Raw genomic sequence first — 16,880 nt, forward strand, 5'->3', positions numbered from 1 at the left:
TTTTCTAAGTAATTAGTAGAAGAAGAAGAAGAAGAAGAAGAAGAAGTGCCTTTATTTATCATTTTGTTTTAAAATAAGCTGTTACATGTACATCAAAAGGCAGGTGATCCAGCAAGCTCTGTTGAGCTTTTTAAAAGATCATCGCTTAAATTTATTTAAATAGATATGTAAATCAGTTAATAACAGAAGGCGGACTTCTTGTTTTACATTACTAATAAGATAAGATGGCGGATGTACAAGACGCTCTGGACACTACAAAAAACAAAAGACGAATTTCTAGTATTCCATCAACCCCAGGACGTTCCAACAATAGTCCTGAGAGGAAGCAACCAAAGGGACAAGGCCAAGACGTTCAGAAAGGTGCGAATGAAAGCCTCCAAACAGAAATAGAGCGCGTAATTGGAGCCATCTTAGACAAGAACCTCGACCTTCTGGCGAGTCCCTTGGAATCCAAGATTAAAACGAAAATAGCAGAGCTGGAAGCCAAGTTTCAGAATGTCCAAAAGGAAAGAAAGGAACTGAAAGAAGACGTCAGTGACAGTATTAACGATGTGGAATACGTCCTGAAGCAAGACATCGACTGTACTTGGGAATATGCAGTAAAGAACGGGCAATATTCTCGGAAAAATAATCTGAGGATTCTTGGCCTGGATGAAGGGGAGGATGAAAATTTTGAGGAGAAACCTATTGAAGCAATAGCAAAGAACCTCAATGAAACAGTTGAGAGTAAAGAAATTGAAATTATTCATCAAATTGGGCAAAGATTGAGCAATCAAGTGTCATCTGGTAACCGGAAACCAAGACCAGAGGAAGGTACAAAAGTCGGACCGGATCAACTCGGATCGCCAGTCCGGGTTGGATCAACTCGGATCAACTCGGATCATGAAAAGAATATAAAATTAAATGAAATTGAAACTTTTACCCATTTGAAGGTTAAAATTCCGGTCAAAAATGGGCCATTTTAAGAAAGACTCGCGATGTTTCTCCGTGTCGTGCTGTGAAGTCAAGCTGCCATTTTGTATTCTAAGCACCCGGTCCTCTCGGACTCGTCTCGTGTTCACACGGAGTCGATCTCCACGATCTTCAAGATCATGGACCCAAATGAAGGTAAAATCTAGGCCATCTTTGTCAGTGAATTTGTATCCGTCCACCAAAATGATAGTTTCAGTCATTAAGAATGTATATATTGGCTCATTTTTCACAGCAGGCGATGTTTTCTTTGGCAAGAAAGCAAAGAGGGCGAGGTGAATGTTGTGCACGTTAATGTAATAAAGAAGTGGATGCGTGACACAAGTTATGTGCATTTCGATTAAAAAGTGATCTGAATTATTGATGAGAATAGTGTCAAAAGTCAGCTCTGTTTATCGCATGGTAAATAATGTCTCATTTCTCATCCCTGGTTATTGTTTTTGCAGGACTTCTGAAAGAAGATGCAATAATGACAGTAAGTCTGACATGAGGTGCATTTGATCTTTCGGTTGTATTGTATTAAGCTTATATATTGTTAGGTTACCTTGAAGAGTAGCGACCCAATTTTGTAGTTCCATGTCTTTTACACAGGCAATATTTTTGTCAGAATTTACTTTTGAGAATTGATCTGGAAGGAACTGGCCAACGTTTGATTGCATGCTAATTCATTTTCCTTTGCATTAAAGTTTATAGTATGTTACATTATTGCAGTTATCTAAATAAGGTATTAATTTTTTCTGTGCTTATGCTTACATTTATGCCATGTCATGCTTATGGATAGGAGTACGGGCACCTTCGGACTTGGGGGGTGGCGACCTTCTTGCCCGAAAAAATGACAATCCCTGAATGCGCGAGTGTTGAAATCGGGAACAGATGCACTTAAATTGCAGTAAAAACAATCACGTTCACAATACTCACGCATAATGAAATTGTAATTCCAAAAATAGAGAGCTGTTGCCCGATCTAATGAGCGATTAGCCAGAAAATCTTCAAAAAAAATTTGAAACTGGGGGGGGAGGGGGGGAGTGCTGCAGCTCCCCCTTCCCTCCAGCTCGTAAGGCTATGTGCTTATCCTGCAGTGATTCCTATATCATACATTGGTCCTTTATAATTAAAAAAACCTAGGATTTAGAAATAAAATATCTAAAGAAATGTGTCTCTTTTTTAGCTTCACACAACTTGATAAAATGTATGGCTAGTTTACTGACATTGAGAGTGACAATAGTGAGTCAGAAATGGAACTGCACGTGAGTTGACTGATGCTAGTTGTTCTTGATTCACACCTTAAATTACTTGAAGACAGAAATTCTAAAAAAAAAAGGTCACTGGCGGTGTTTTATAAGAGAATTGCTTATGAAAGATGATTTTTTTAAATTAAATTCTGCAAAGAATGCGTGGAAATTTAGATGTTGGTATATGTATCTAGGTTATCCAGCTCAGACTCTGCTAACATGTAAAGCCTTTTTGATGCCCTCTACGTAAATCACTTATTGCATTAAACATTAATATTTATCCCTTCAGGTAGGGAAGGGCCTTTTAAATAATTACCTGGGCTCTGCAAAATTGGTTAAACATGGCTCAAATTAAGTCATAATCCCCTTTGAAAAGCCCCCCACCTCCTCCCCCCTCCCAAGCTTCTCTTCCCTTAATTTTGTTCTGAAATTGTAATAAAGTTCATCATCCCCGTGAAATTGTCTGACTTCTTTGTAATTTTGAGAACCTGAAGCATAAAATTACATTGATTTTATGTGACATATGTTCCATACTGCTTTTTAAAATACAATTTCAGCTGCTTTGCAAAGCTAAAAAAATAACCACACTTTTATTGTAGTTATTTATTTATTTATTTATTTATTTTTTACAAATTTTTTGCTTTAAAATTTACACAGTTTTGTTTTCCTTTGTTTTCTGATAATAATCATAGGCTATCCCACATGTACATTTGCATCTTTCTTTTCCTGTGACTTACCTTAGAGAGCAAACTTTAAAACTGTGAAGCGTTTCTGTTTGATTAAAACATGGGGTAAAAAAGACAGTATAATTTTGAATAATGAAATCCACTAGTTCCAAGATCAGAATACCTAAAAGTGTTTTTTCCAGTAGCATGGCAAGTGGGAAACGAATTATATAAAGAAGTGAAATGAAGTACGGTTATGTAAAGCCACCCCCCCCCCCCCAAAGCTCCATATGAAGTGACTTCATTCAACCCCCACTTTTGATCTTACCCTATGGCCTCCTGGTTTCTCAACCACCACGTCCCCCCCCCCCCTCTAAGTATATGTTGCACAGCACCTTATTTATTACCTGAATTACCATATCTCTAACTAAAATGAGAAGCAGTTGATAGAATTTATTTTTTTGCTTTACATAAATAGTCATGAAATTTGAATTGTTATTGGTGCACATTTTCTGCACTATTCGGTTTATGATGATGACTCAAAGACAACGTATCAATCTGTAAAACAAATTTATAAACCATTCGTTAATACACGGTAACATTCTAAAATATAATTTATTTGCTAGCGTTCAGTAATTGGTCAGCCTCATAGAAAACGCCAACAAGGAATTCAGAAGAACAGAATTAAAACCACAGCGACCATGGATGATGCACACTGTCAGGTATTGTGCTTTACTCAGTCATCTAAAATGTCATGTACGTTGTATCACATGGGTTCACTACCTTAAGTCTCACACAGTTACACTGTTGATTTCTTGACTTGTCATTTTGAAAGTTCGTTTACTGCTTCTCTCAACATTCTCTACTGCATTTTCTTTTCCCTTCCAGACAAACACTGTCATTGATCTCACTGACAGCCCTGTCAAAGTTAAAAATGCTGTCAAAGCCTCTCCTATTGTAATAGAAGATTCCCCAGTGAAGAAAAAAGTAAAGCAGCTGGATGCAGACTACAAATTCCTTGATGGAGACCCTCAGAAACCAGTGCTGTTTTTAGGGAAGTCTTTGTCCACCAGTCGTATTGTCTCAATACTTTTTAGGCCTGGCCCTGGGATGTTGTGTACTAAGCAGCCGTTAAAAGTAAAAAAGGAATGTTCTTTCTTGGTGGACTTGCGGCGGATAAGCTTAGAGGACCTAAGAGCAGATGGCAACCCTCCATATGACAAGTATGAATTTTTTAATACCTCTTTCATGTTTTGTGAATAAGTAATATGAATATAGTTATACACCTGTATAAAAATACAGAGCCCAGAAACTGATTTCACAGCTGCTATTGCCATTGGCCTTACTTAGCATCCCAGCTCTTATTGTTTACATGATTACAGAAATTGTTCACCTTGTTGGATTTATTGTTGGCTTTTCTTAAATTATGTGAGATATTTCAAGACCAATGTGATGTAGTGATGGACTATAGTCTAACTGATTATGAGATTGATATTAAAATGGTTTCCCTTTTCATAGAAAAATATGGCAGTTGTACTGAGATATCTCAAGGGCTGTGTTATCTTTTGTTTAGTCCTACAGTGAGAAGGTGGTCTCTTGAAAACAGTATATAGAAGGTTAACAAAATGTGGCCATAGTTTATACCTTTTAATAATTAAATAACTAAGTTAACCTTGTGGTTTCCATGGAAACAAGTCACATAACACTCCACTTCTGGTGTTATTTCAAAGGATTCTACCTGGGTAAGTAGAGAACTTTCGTGCTTTTAAATGAAAATGTCTCGTAAAAAAATTTTTGTGTGCAGAGGTTTTAAAGATAACACAGGTTGTAGAGTATTTGCCAATGTGATCGGTGGCCATGGAAATAACAGTGTCAAGTATTATTGGCCTGGCTTAGGAAGCAATTTACTATGGTGAAGTTACAACAGATAGATCCCACCTACTGTCTCATTTAACACACCTGAGTCAATGTGTGTAGAAAGTACAATGTATATTCAGTAAACTATGATATAGCTCATAAGAGGCCACTGATTAGACTTTCAGCATTGGTGATTATGATAATTTTTTTTATTTCTTATTGCGACAGGTATGGTGGATTCCGTAAAAAAATAATTGCAGTATCAGAGAATGAAGACAAGGAAAGTCAATGCCCATTCACTGTGGTTGCTTCTGGTTCGGAGGTACTTAGCAGAGATGACCAATATGTGCTAAATCGAGTCTACCACACCAAAACATTTAAAGATGGCAACCATTTTCACCGCCAGATCATGTACGTTTGCGACAAAAGAGGAGACATTGTGAACAATGTTGCCTTTGTTCAGTATTGCTTTGAAAAGGAAGAACGTGATTTTGATCTTAAGCCACATGGTAACTCCTGCAAAGATGGAGCACAAGGCTTCAATCGCACACAATCCTCAACTTTAGCAACCCTGAAAGAGAAGTGTGCAACGCTTAGTCCCAGGAAAGCTGTTCGACAAACTAAAGGCAAATAGTGGTGGGGTTACCAAGGTTGAGTCTTCTGCCCAAATGCCACGAGGACTTAGGCAAGCCAAATATGTCTGAAAAACAGTGACCTCCTCCCAACAGCAATTTGGCGGAAAGAATGACGATGAAGTTTTGTCTGTCTTGTACCAGATGAAAGAGGAGGACAGCAGTTACATCCGAGATGTTAGTATAGGGAAGGAAGGCTTATCCATTGTCCTTGCTTCTGGTGTGCAGCTGGCAGAGATGGAGAAACTTTGCACAGAGGAGATGATGTTTGCGGTGATGCAAATAGACCCAACTTTCAACTTGGGCCCCTATGAGTTCACTCCCATCTCATATCAAAATCTTCTACTTGAAAGGAAGTCCACTGGCAAACCACCAGTATTTGTTGGACCTGTACTTATTCATTACAAAAAAGATGAGCACACTTGCATGGACTTTCTAAATAAGTTGAAATCATTAAGAGCTGGTTTGCAGGAGATCATCTCTTTTGGAACAGATGGTGAAATAACCCTTGTGAATGCATTACAGAGCTGCTTTCCCAAAGGAACAGAGAAATCCTTACGTTGTTTTAGACATTTTAGACAAAATGTGGAGGCCATGCTTAACAAGGCAGGCATCAAAGGAACAACCAATATCCGTGGGAAATCTTTGGCAAAGTATCATCGGATGGGTGCCGTGAGACTGGTTTGCTGGACAGCGAATCTGATGGTAAATTTGATGCCTTGCTTGATTCAATCAAACCTGTTTGGTCAGGCCGTGAAAATGGATTGAAGGTCTTCGAATTCATAACGAAGAAATCCGAGATGATGAAGAAGCATATGATTGCAAAAGTTCGTCAACTGGCTGGTCTTCCCTCCATTTCTTCAAGCCTAGATATTCCTGTTAAATTCTACACTTTAGAGGCTGAAAGCACAAACAACAGGATCAAAGCTAACAAGCAAAGGAAGGCGTCTGGTTTCACGGGAACCATTGAAGTAATCCGCTCAATTGGTGCAGAGCAACAAGAGGATTTTGCTCTGGCTGTTGCAGGCCTACATGAAGATCTACAGTTAAGAAAGGAATTTGCAAAATTCAAGCGCCCTGATTTTTTGGAACTATCTAGCAGGGAAAGGGATAAGTTTCTTTGCAGGCTTCGCAACGCAACCCTCAGTAAGCTACTGTCAGAAGATTTGTCCTCACTTATGTCTGGCAACTCCAGCAACCCCAGCATCCTCAACATCAACATCACTAACGAGAACAAAACAGACAAGTTCACAGCCACAACTTACACTGCATAAGCACCAAGAGATAGAGGTTGATGATGACCCAAGGCTCTCTGGCCTTCCAGCCTTTACTCGGCAAGGGATTATAGTTAAAGCTAATAGGATTCTGCAGAGTGAGCCAGCCTTTCAAGGCCCCTTGAAAGGTACGACCCAATGGTTTTCGGTGGGGAGTTTTTCTGCAGATCGCCCTCACCAAGTTGTCATTAAAAGGGCTGATGGTGTGGTGACTTGTGACTGCGAGGGATGGCGTGCACAGAAATGCTGTGCACATGCTTTAGTTGTGTCACAACATAAAGGAATGTTGAGCAAGTATCTGGACTGGTGTTCAACCAAGAATCAAGCGAACATGTCAACATGAATGTCAGAAGGCAAGCACTGGGACGGAAAGCCAAAGACAAGGATCCGAGGGATCGGAAAAAGAAGGAAGCACCAACTGTCTTGGTCCAGAACAAATCTGATTGTCGTAGAAAGAGTCTTCCAAAAGACAAGTCTGAACACTATCGGTACAGAATCGTTTTTCTTAGTGAAACAACAGCCTACAAATGTTATGGATGCGACAGTGCCATGCGATGTCCACCTGCAGTGCCAGAGTCACCAGAGAACATTGCCTTAACGACAATGGAACATCGCTCCCTCTTGCATGATGGAGCGGACATACTACCATGTAAGAAGAGATTGCATCCAATCGAAAAATGATGCTTTCACTGGAGGAGCAATTGTCATAGATGATCAGTCACATCTTGATGAGAATCACAAAGTTGTCCTAGAAAGAGAATGTGATGTCAAATTTAAGGACTAATTACAAGCTACTGTGATCTCCATATCACACCCAAAAACATGTGTCTCCCAGTGGAACCTCCCATTTCAAAAGGACGCAGGATAAAAAAGTGGTTTTGTTACCTAGTAGGGTGTTCAGCAAGGTTTAGAGCGTAGCGTTTGCAGAAAAACTATATCAGGAGATAATGTGTTGTCTTAGAATTGGTTTCTCTTAGGGGTAAAATTATCTCCAAGCAATGCCCACTTAACAGGATCTTGGTACCTCTTTGTGGCTCTTTTCAAAATTTCAGACAAGTACCCTTTTCCTTTTTACATGGGAGTCCCACTCCCGTGGGATGTGTCTATCGTGTCAGCTAAGCCTGGGAATTGTTCGATTTTTCACATTTCCATTTAGTCCCTTGTTGCTGAGAGTCACATGATATAGCACTTAAAAATAATATTTGGGATAGAACTAACACTGGAGAAAGAGAAGCATGGCAAAGTCAGAAGAATGTCAATTTAGTACTACAGGGAACTTGAATGCGGTATGGTGAAATCTTAGTCTATATACTGTATTCCTGTGGATTTTGAATATATTAGTCTCTTTCCATGAGATTTAACCTATAATCTCAGTGCCATGGCGATGATGTGAGTCACCTCCTAAGGGCAACACGAAACAATTACAAAGCATTACAAGTAGGCCGTGTGACTCATTATCATCATTCTTGTTTCACACTTTGTCTGAGTTGCTATCACTTCCTTTGTTATTAATGTTTCAGAAGCATTTTTGGGGACAGTGCTGCTTAAGTTCATGATGTACAATAGCTAAGAATTTATCCAATTAAATAACCAGACCCCAGATTGGTTCTGTTTAAAATAATACCAAATAACCATAGTCTACTGAACGTAGTCAAGGCATTACTCTTGTTAAACAGAGTTGGTATCATTTGTTACACTTGCTAGGAAATGGAATTATTTGGAGGGGTGGAGCTAATTATGGGCTCAACTAAAGGTGTCTTTTTCAGAGCATTGCTATCAAAATTTTACCTTGATAAGTTAATGCGAAAGCAGCTGTGTTAAACCTATTGTCATTAAGTATTGTTTCAGTTTTGGTCATTGAAAATTGTTCAAGTGTTGATAATTAGATATTGTTCAAGTTTTGGTTAGCCGTTTCATTTTCTTAACACTCCCTTCTCTGTGAACATTAATGCACTTTAATTAAGTTTTCAGATTTTAATCAGAGACTAATAAGGAAATGGAAGGTTCACATTCAATTGAACTCAACATGCTTGAGGATTTTTAGGTATACTCTTATTGATTATTCCATCCCCCAAACAACACTACTGATAAGTTGTCATGAGAAATGGTTCTGTTCATATTTCTTGAGATTGCTATTTTACCCGCATTCAAGTTATACATAATCAAGATTTAATGTCTGTTATTTATTATAAATTAATTAATTAAAAAATTGATTTAAAAAAAATTATCATTTGTTCATAACTTATTAATTATTTAGTAAGATGAATTTTAGAGGGGAAAAACAACCGAGAATTGATTTTATAAAAAGCATTTCTTTTTCAGTTCAAGAAACAAATGCATTTTAATACCCCCTTTGGGTGCAGCCTCCCCTGTATAGGCCATTATTGGGAGTACCACCCCCTGATGCAGAAGTAAATGGGTATAAGTAATTTGACAAACTGACCTCAGTTTTTCCTGCATCTGTCTGTTATTGACAATGAATTTCGTAATACCATTGTCAAATTAGTCTGCTATCCACAGCTACAAGATAATGTTGTGTTAGAATTTAGCAAAAAAAGGGACAACATTTTAGAGAAGCAAAAAATATTATAAAAACACTTGACTGTTCTAATTTGAGAATAAGCATTTTCCTTACTTTATGTGCTTATATATCCTGAAAACAGAACAGAAAAAAGACTGAATCTAAAATAAACTACGATTTTTTTGTACATGTAAACAGAAGGATTGCGTTTCACTCCTCATGGCAACCGCCAGTAGCATCCATGATGTTCACGTCCTAATATCGCAAAAAAACAAGCCTTTATCCAAAGTTACACTCCCAAAAACGACTCACTACACATTATTCAATAATTAGCGAGATTCTCAACATAACAACGGCGATCCGAAGGGTATTTAGTTGCATTCGAACATGTTTAACGTGATAACTATTTAGTTTCTGTTGACTTAATAAACGTAGATGTAGATATTGCGAAGCTCACATTTCTTAATTACTTGAAATACCTTTTGGATCATCGTCCTCCTCAAAAACTATGTTCAGGATCTTTGAAAATCGTTTTAAGTTCGTTCGTATAAAACGTCTGAAATCCCTTGTCGTCAGGCAGACCAAGTTTTATTTAATGATAAGCTAACCCTGACCTCAACTGCCTGTTCTCCAAATTAGGAGCCAAACGGAATTAAAGCCAATTTCTTGGAAATCACGTAGCATATTAAACAGAAATGGATTATGACTGAAACTATCATTTTGGTGGACGGATACACAAATTCACTGACAAAGATGGCCTAGATTTTACGTTCATCTGGGTCCATGATCGTGAAGATCGTGGAGATCAACGAGGCGGGAATACGACACGAGTCTGAGAAGAACTGGCGCTTAGAATACAAACTGGCGGCTTGACTTCACAGCACGACACAGAGAAACGTCGCGAGTCTTTGTTAATTTGGCCCATTTTTGACCGGAATGTTAACCTTCAAATGGGTAAAAGTGTATGTTTTTTTCATGATCCGAGTCGCTCCGAGTTGATCCGAGTTGATCCGACCCGGACTGGCAGTCCGAGTTGATCTGGTCTGACTTTTGTACCTGCCGCAAGACCAGTGATAGTTAAATTCGTGTCCAACAAGACTAAAACAAGAATCTTGATGAAACGGCGACAGTTGAAAGGAAAACCTTTCGTGATAATGGAAGACATGGCCAGTGATCTTGCCAAGCGGCAAGTTTCTGTTGACTTTGGTTGCGCAGACAGGGAGCAGTTTACAATATCAAATGCTGCGACTGCCAGGCCACTTATATTGGTGAAACCGGCAGGAATTTAAACGTACGACTGACTGAACACAAACGAGCAACTAGAAATGGTGATATCAACAATCACATTGCTGAGCACCATTTACAAACGAACCACAGAATCGACTGGAACTCTGCCAAGTGCATTACCTACTGTACAAATTATTATCAACGACTCACTCTGGAAAGCTGGTTTACTAACTTAGAACAAACGCCACTCAACCATTGCCTACAATTACCTGCACCATACAAACGACTTATTGACAACAACAACAAAACAGACAAACAATAGACATTTTACTAACAATAGACCCACGGACTTTTTGACCAACAAAAGACGGATCGAAACGCACCAAGGTTTTTTACAGTCTTCACAGCCAATAACATCACGGCTTACTGACAAACGACCAATAACATCTGGACTTCGTTGACCAATCAGGTTAACAACCAGAGACGTATATACCACCTACTGACGTTCATCAATTCACTTGACTCTGAAGATGACTTCCGCTCAGGTTGTCGAAACGTCAGTCAAAGTCACCACAAACAGTCCTTCTCAGGACTACACTCACCCGGATGATCATAATTTACGTACTTATGACATGACTCCTGGGTTCAAACCTGTGATTATTATGACAAAGAAACATTCAAACGATTAACGCAGACACATAAAGACACTAATTTCTCAATTCTGCATTTAAACATACGAAGCACTTTAAATAAGCACGACAATCTAGTCGCTTATCTTGATTCTCTAGAATATAGGTTTTCAGTAATAGGGTTAACAGAAACATGGTTAAAAAATGAAAATATAAATGATTTTCCTTTGTCACAATACAGCTTTACAGATAAAGTGCGTGATCAAAAGCCTGGAGGCGGTATAGGTTTATATATACACCAATCATGCCAGTTCAGAGAAAGGAATGATCTTTCCATTAATGTTCATGACATAATGGAATCACAGTTTGTAGAATTAACAAAACCAAATAATATCATTGTGGCAGTTATATATAGACCTCCAAATGACAAGCTAGATCAGTTAAAGCAAAGTTTATCTGAAATACTTAAAATTTGATTTACAAAAAAAGAAATGCTACATTATGGGGGATTTCAATGTCGATCTACTGAAAGTTGAAGAAAGTCGGCATTCAAATCATGTCTTATATTGCATGTTTTCATCTTGTTTTCACCCGCTGATTTCGTAACCGACTAGAATAACAGGTAGAATTGCAACTTTAACGGATGACATTTGCGTTAACAGTCTAGTAGATAACTTTAATAGCGGTTTACTTTCTACTGATCTCTCTGACCACCTTCCCATATTTCAAATAACAATTTCGCTAACCCAAAATACAACAAAGAAAAAGACAAAACATAGAAAAATCACAAACAAAACTCTCGAACTCTTAAACCAGAAACTAGAATGTGAAAAATGGGAACACATATATGGGGAGCAAAATCTGCAAGACGCATATACTAGTTTTTATAACACACTTTTTAACGCATTTGATAAAAGCATTCCCCTAGTTAATCATACCAATAGCTACCACAAAGCCAGTCAAACACCCTGGATTACGAAAGGTATTTTAACGTCTAAAAAAATTAAAAACAAGCTATACAAAAAAATATATTGACGATCCAACTGAAGTAAATGAGAAAACTTATAAAAGATTTCGAAACAGATTGAAAGGAATCAAAAGAACGGCAAAGAAAATGTACTACCGTGACAACCTTAATAAGTTAACAGGAAATTTAAGACACACATGGAAATTGATAAATGAAATAATTAACAAAACTAAATTGCGATCAGAGTTACCGGATAACTTCGTAAAGGATGATAAAACGATTTCTGACCCAGCTGAAAAAGCTGAACATAGAGCCTAATTTAGCTAATAAAATACCTGCAAGTTTTAGGGATTTCAGCTTGTATTTAGGTGAGAGTAGTTAAAACTCCATGTTCCTGGATGCAATCACAGAGAACAAAGTAGCGACAGAAATAAGTCAATTAGACGGAAATACATCAGGTGGTTATGATGAGATATCTCCAAAAGTTGTGAAAGCAGTTTCAAAACACATAGTAAAACCTTTGATGCACATATATAATCAGTCGTTTGTCACGGGCATTGTCCCTTCTGAACTTAAAAAAGCAGTCGTTACACGAATGTTTAAATCAAACGACAAAGAATCATTTTCACATTATAGACCGATTTCAGTTCTACCATGCTTTTCAAAGATTTTAGAGAAACTAATGTATAAAAGAGTTGTCAAATTTTTGGATAAGGGAGTGTTCATTATTCATGGGGAGGGGGTCTGGCAAATGGGGAAACGGAACGTTTGGAACTTTTTGGACCCCTTCCCCCCAGCTAGAACATGTAAACGTTTTTGACCCCCCCCCCCCCCATGATGCATTTATTATCAAACCATACTCTCAATACTTTCATCCTCCACTTAGCGCTTTACTCGCCTGCCTTTTGCTTGCTCCACTAGCAGTAGAAGAAACTATTACGTATGTTAATGTACAGGTTCCATATGGAAGGCATACGGAATCGGAGAGGGGAAGAAGAAAAAGTTTTCGAAGCTTAACCTTCCTGCTGATTTCCAAGCTGCAAGCCTGTCTCCTGGTTCTTCACCTGACGCAATGTCCACCCAATTCTGTCCAGTTAAGTCAATAACAACGGCGAGTAATCTAATTGCGTTAAAGGGAGAAGTGCAGAGTGTGTCTCCTACTACAGGAAGTGCACTATACCCTTGCCCCGAAGAAGGATGCACAAAATCATACCAACGATTTTCCTCCCTGCAGAACCACTTGGACTGTGGCGAGTTCATGCATGCCGAGAAGCTCAGTCTACTCAGCAGTCGCCGTTAACGATGGGCTGGGCTCTAAAGTCAAGCCAGGTAGGCAACACCAGATTCTCTGATAAACAAAGAGATTATCTGACCAGCAAATCCCTGATTGAAGAAGAAACTGGCCAAAAGACTAGTCCTGCGCAAGTCTCGCGATTGATGATGACTGCCAAAGATGCAACCGGCAACCATATGTTCTCCTGTTCGGAATTTCTTACTGTGCAGCAAATAACCAGCTTTCTTTCGCGTTCAACTTCCAAGCAACGTTTAGCAGGTCATTCAGATATCCAGGCTACATCTAACGATGAGGACGGGGAAGCAGAGGTGAACGAGGCAGCGTTTCAAGAACTAAGTGATTACGTGAGGGCAAATATACTGCCGACACACCCAATCTGCTTTGATAGCTTCAATCTGTGTCAGCTGATGTCTAAGTTGAAGCTGTCAAGCTGTTGAAAGAGATCTGTGACCATTATGGCATCGCCACAGAAGATATTACATTGAGAAAGAAAGCGTCGTACATTGAGAGATTAGAAGGCTTTCTGAAGCAATGCGGCTGCTGCAAAACATAAGAATTTGAACTGAGAGGGGAACATCAGAGGGCGAGTGCATTTGTTTTCCATATGTACCGGGGCAAGCTAGGATTTTTTCAGCGACGGGGCAGTACGCGACTGAAAAAGAAAGATGCAAGAGCTGTTGTTGTTGTTTCGTTCCCATACAAACCCAAAAACCTCATTGAATATTATAGGCGCTTCGTTATTCAGGTTATCAAATTGCCGTGTGTGTTGTTTTTTAACCATTTGTTATTATTACAAGGTTAACATATCTCGTACCCAGAGTCCTCAGGCTCTTTGGTCAGGGGTTGTTTGCCAGGAGAGACTCTGGAGAATTAAAAAAATTTTTTTTTTCAATCTTCAGGAGATTAAAGCATTAACACAGCGTATCATGTACCAAGAGGTTTACAATCGAAGAGAAAACCTGCGCTTTCTTGCAATCCCCGAAAGCGACCCGAATGAAGACGAGAATACCGGCGAAGTTGTCCGCCACTTCTTAGCAAGTGATCTTGAGTTAGATGGCGCACGCGACGTGGAGTTTCAGAGGGTTCATCGAATGGGCAAAAAGAAACCTGGGGTACCTTGGCCGATTATCGCACGATTTCTCAGGTATCCCGACCGTGAACGTGTTTTAAAGAGGGCGCTAGAGATGAAAGACGACGGTGTCAAAGTTTATGCTGATTTACCCAAAGAGATTCAGGAGACCAGGAAGAAGCAGTGGCCAAGGTTGAAACGCGCCAGAGAGGAAGGAAAATTGGCTTTCTTCTGTAAAAAGGAACCTGATAAATTGTACATAGATGGAGAGTATATCATCCCCTGAACATAGCTCCTTAAATACATCGATATATTTAAGTTTAAGAACCAAATTTTGTATTTTTCTTTTCTCTTTTTTCTTTTTGGTCATGAGGAATAATTATTTCTCGCTTCAAAATAGTGGTGGCTTCAAGAATTTACATAACAAACTACCGTACCAAATCCCATCAGGCTGCATATGGGTATCATTATCCGCAGCCTTTGTAATTTTTTATTGTATTCGGTGTTTATTGTAATACTTGTTTGTACGTTTAAGAACCTCTTTGTATTCACATATAGTCGTATCCTTTGCAATGCAGGCGAAATGGTTTGCTTTAAAATATTTGATAGAGTTAGCGTATATATCAATCTAAAATAGACCAGCGTACGAGAAAGAATATACGGATTTTAAATTGCTATCTTTAAATTGTCGAGGGATTCGTTCTACGAACAGAAGAAAAGCTCTCTTCATGTGGTTGAACAAGAAAAAGCATGACATAATTTTTCTCCAGGAAACCTACTGTACGGCAGAAATCGAGGATACATGGAGGACACAATGGCAAGGTAAGATTTTCTTTTCACATGGTTCTAATCATAGCCGTGGAGTAATGATTCTAGTGAGAAATGACTTAGACTTTAACCTAAAGCGTGTTGAAATTGATGACAATGGCCGCTATATTATTATGCAAGCTAATGTGCAAAGTTCTGAATTTTTATTTGGCCCTTCTTTCTGGAAATTTAATGCCAGTCTAGTGGATGATGCTAATTTTGTCACTTTGATTAATGACAGTGTGCCTATCTGGCTTCATGAATTTAAGGCAGTAACCGACAAGAGACTTTTGTGGGATTTAATTAAATACAGAATAAGGCAGGTTTCGATTAAGTACAGTAAAGAAAAAGCGTTTAAAAGAAGGAAAAACATCTCCGATATTGAAGCTTCCCTCAAGGCTAATGAGGAAAAATGTAGTAGCTGTCCATCCCCTGAAAACATTGAAAATTATGAAATCTTAAAATAAGAGTATGATGGTATTTATGACCAGTTATCAAGAGGTACAATAATTCGATCGAAAGCGGCTTGGTATGAAAGCGGAGAAAAAAATAATATTTTTTGAATCTGAAATCTCACAAAAAGGCCAAGAGTTCAGTCCGTAAAATCTTTACAGAGATGGTATTTTGGTCACCGATCCAAAGACAGTTTTGAACGAGATTGAGAATTTCTACTCCAACCTGTATAAAACTGACTCTCTTAACCCACCTGAGACTGTGCTAGACTCGTTCCTAAATAATCCAGAAATCCCTACGTTATCTCCTGACAATGCTCAATCTTGCAAGGGGAAACTAACAGTGGCTGAATGTTTCAAGAACAAATCACCAGGCAATGATGGAATAACGGCTGAATTCTACAAGGCTTTCTGGCACACTGTGGGTAATTTACTAGTAGATAGTCTAAATTTCTCCTATGACTGCGGGGAGCTTTCTAACACACAAAAACAAGCGATTATTACATTAATCGAGAAAAAAGATAAAGATGGGAGAGACATTTCCAACTGGAGACCAATATCGCTTATCAATGTTGATGTCAAAATAGGTTCAAAGGCTATTGCTAAGAGATTGGAGAATGTTCTGCCAGGCATTATACACCACAGTCAGTCCGCATACATTAAAGGTAGAACTATTTTCGATGCCGTTAGAACCATTGAAGATATCATGGATTATACAGAAAGATACAAAATCAGCGGGAAAATGATTTGCATCGATTTTAAGAAAGCTTTTGATTTAGTCAGTAGGACATTTTTGTTTCGTACTCTTTCGGCTTTCTGTTTTGGACCATCGTTTATTCAGTGGATTCATACATTCTATAAAAACATCTCCAGCTGTATCATGAATAACGGCTTTTCTACAGCGCTTTTCGATGTTCAACGTGGCGTAAGGCAGGGAGATCCCCTTTCTGCCTATTTGTTCATCATGGTCTTGGAGATTCTAAGTGTTAGTATACGTAGTGACCAAGACATTGAAGGTATATTAGTAGATAAAGAAGAGATAAAAGTCGGATTGTTCGCAGATGACCTGACTGCTTTCTTGAGAAATGATATCTCTCTTTTAAACTTTCTATGCTGTGTAGACAATTTCGGAGCTTGTTCTGGCCTCAATATAAATTACGACAAATCTGAAATTTTGTTACTGGGGGATCTCACTAATTCTGCATTAGAGTATACTCTTCTCCAAAATATTGCGGGTAAAAAATCTGTTAAGATTCTTGGTGTCCACTTTACTTATAATCATATT

At 38.6% G+C, this 16,880-nt stretch overlaps 1 protein-coding gene across 1 annotated transcript; it reads left to right on the top strand.

Moving 5' to 3' along the window:
- The first annotated feature begins 224 nt into the window (after window positions 1-224).
- Window positions 225-10,439, top strand: LOC146471077 (uncharacterized). The gene is made up of 2 exons (XM_085121217.1): window positions 225-813; window positions 10,222-10,439. The coding sequence occupies exons 1-2, from the start codon at window positions 225-227 to the stop codon at window positions 10,437-10,439; spliced, it is 807 nt and encodes a 268-aa protein (XP_084977343.1).
- Window positions 10,440-16,880: the final 6,441 nt, after the last annotated feature.

This window comes from Pavona decussata, unplaced genomic scaffold (genome assembly GCF_977016875.1).
Source record: "Pavona decussata unplaced genomic scaffold, jaPavDecu1.1 SCAFFOLD_106, whole genome shotgun sequence".
Taxonomy (NCBI): domain Eukaryota; kingdom Metazoa; phylum Cnidaria; class Anthozoa; order Scleractinia; family Agariciidae; genus Pavona; species Pavona decussata.

Bases quoted from the DNA above. Each gene is read 5' to 3' on its own strand.
- LOC146471077 (XM_085121217.1), top strand. From the start codon at position 225: ATGGCGGATGTACAAGACGCTCTGGACACTACAAAAAACAAAAGACGA. The intron at 814-10,221 runs GTACAAAAGTCG...CCGCAAGACCAG, and splicing joins GAAACCAAGACCAGAGGAAG to TGATAGTTAAATTCGTGTCC.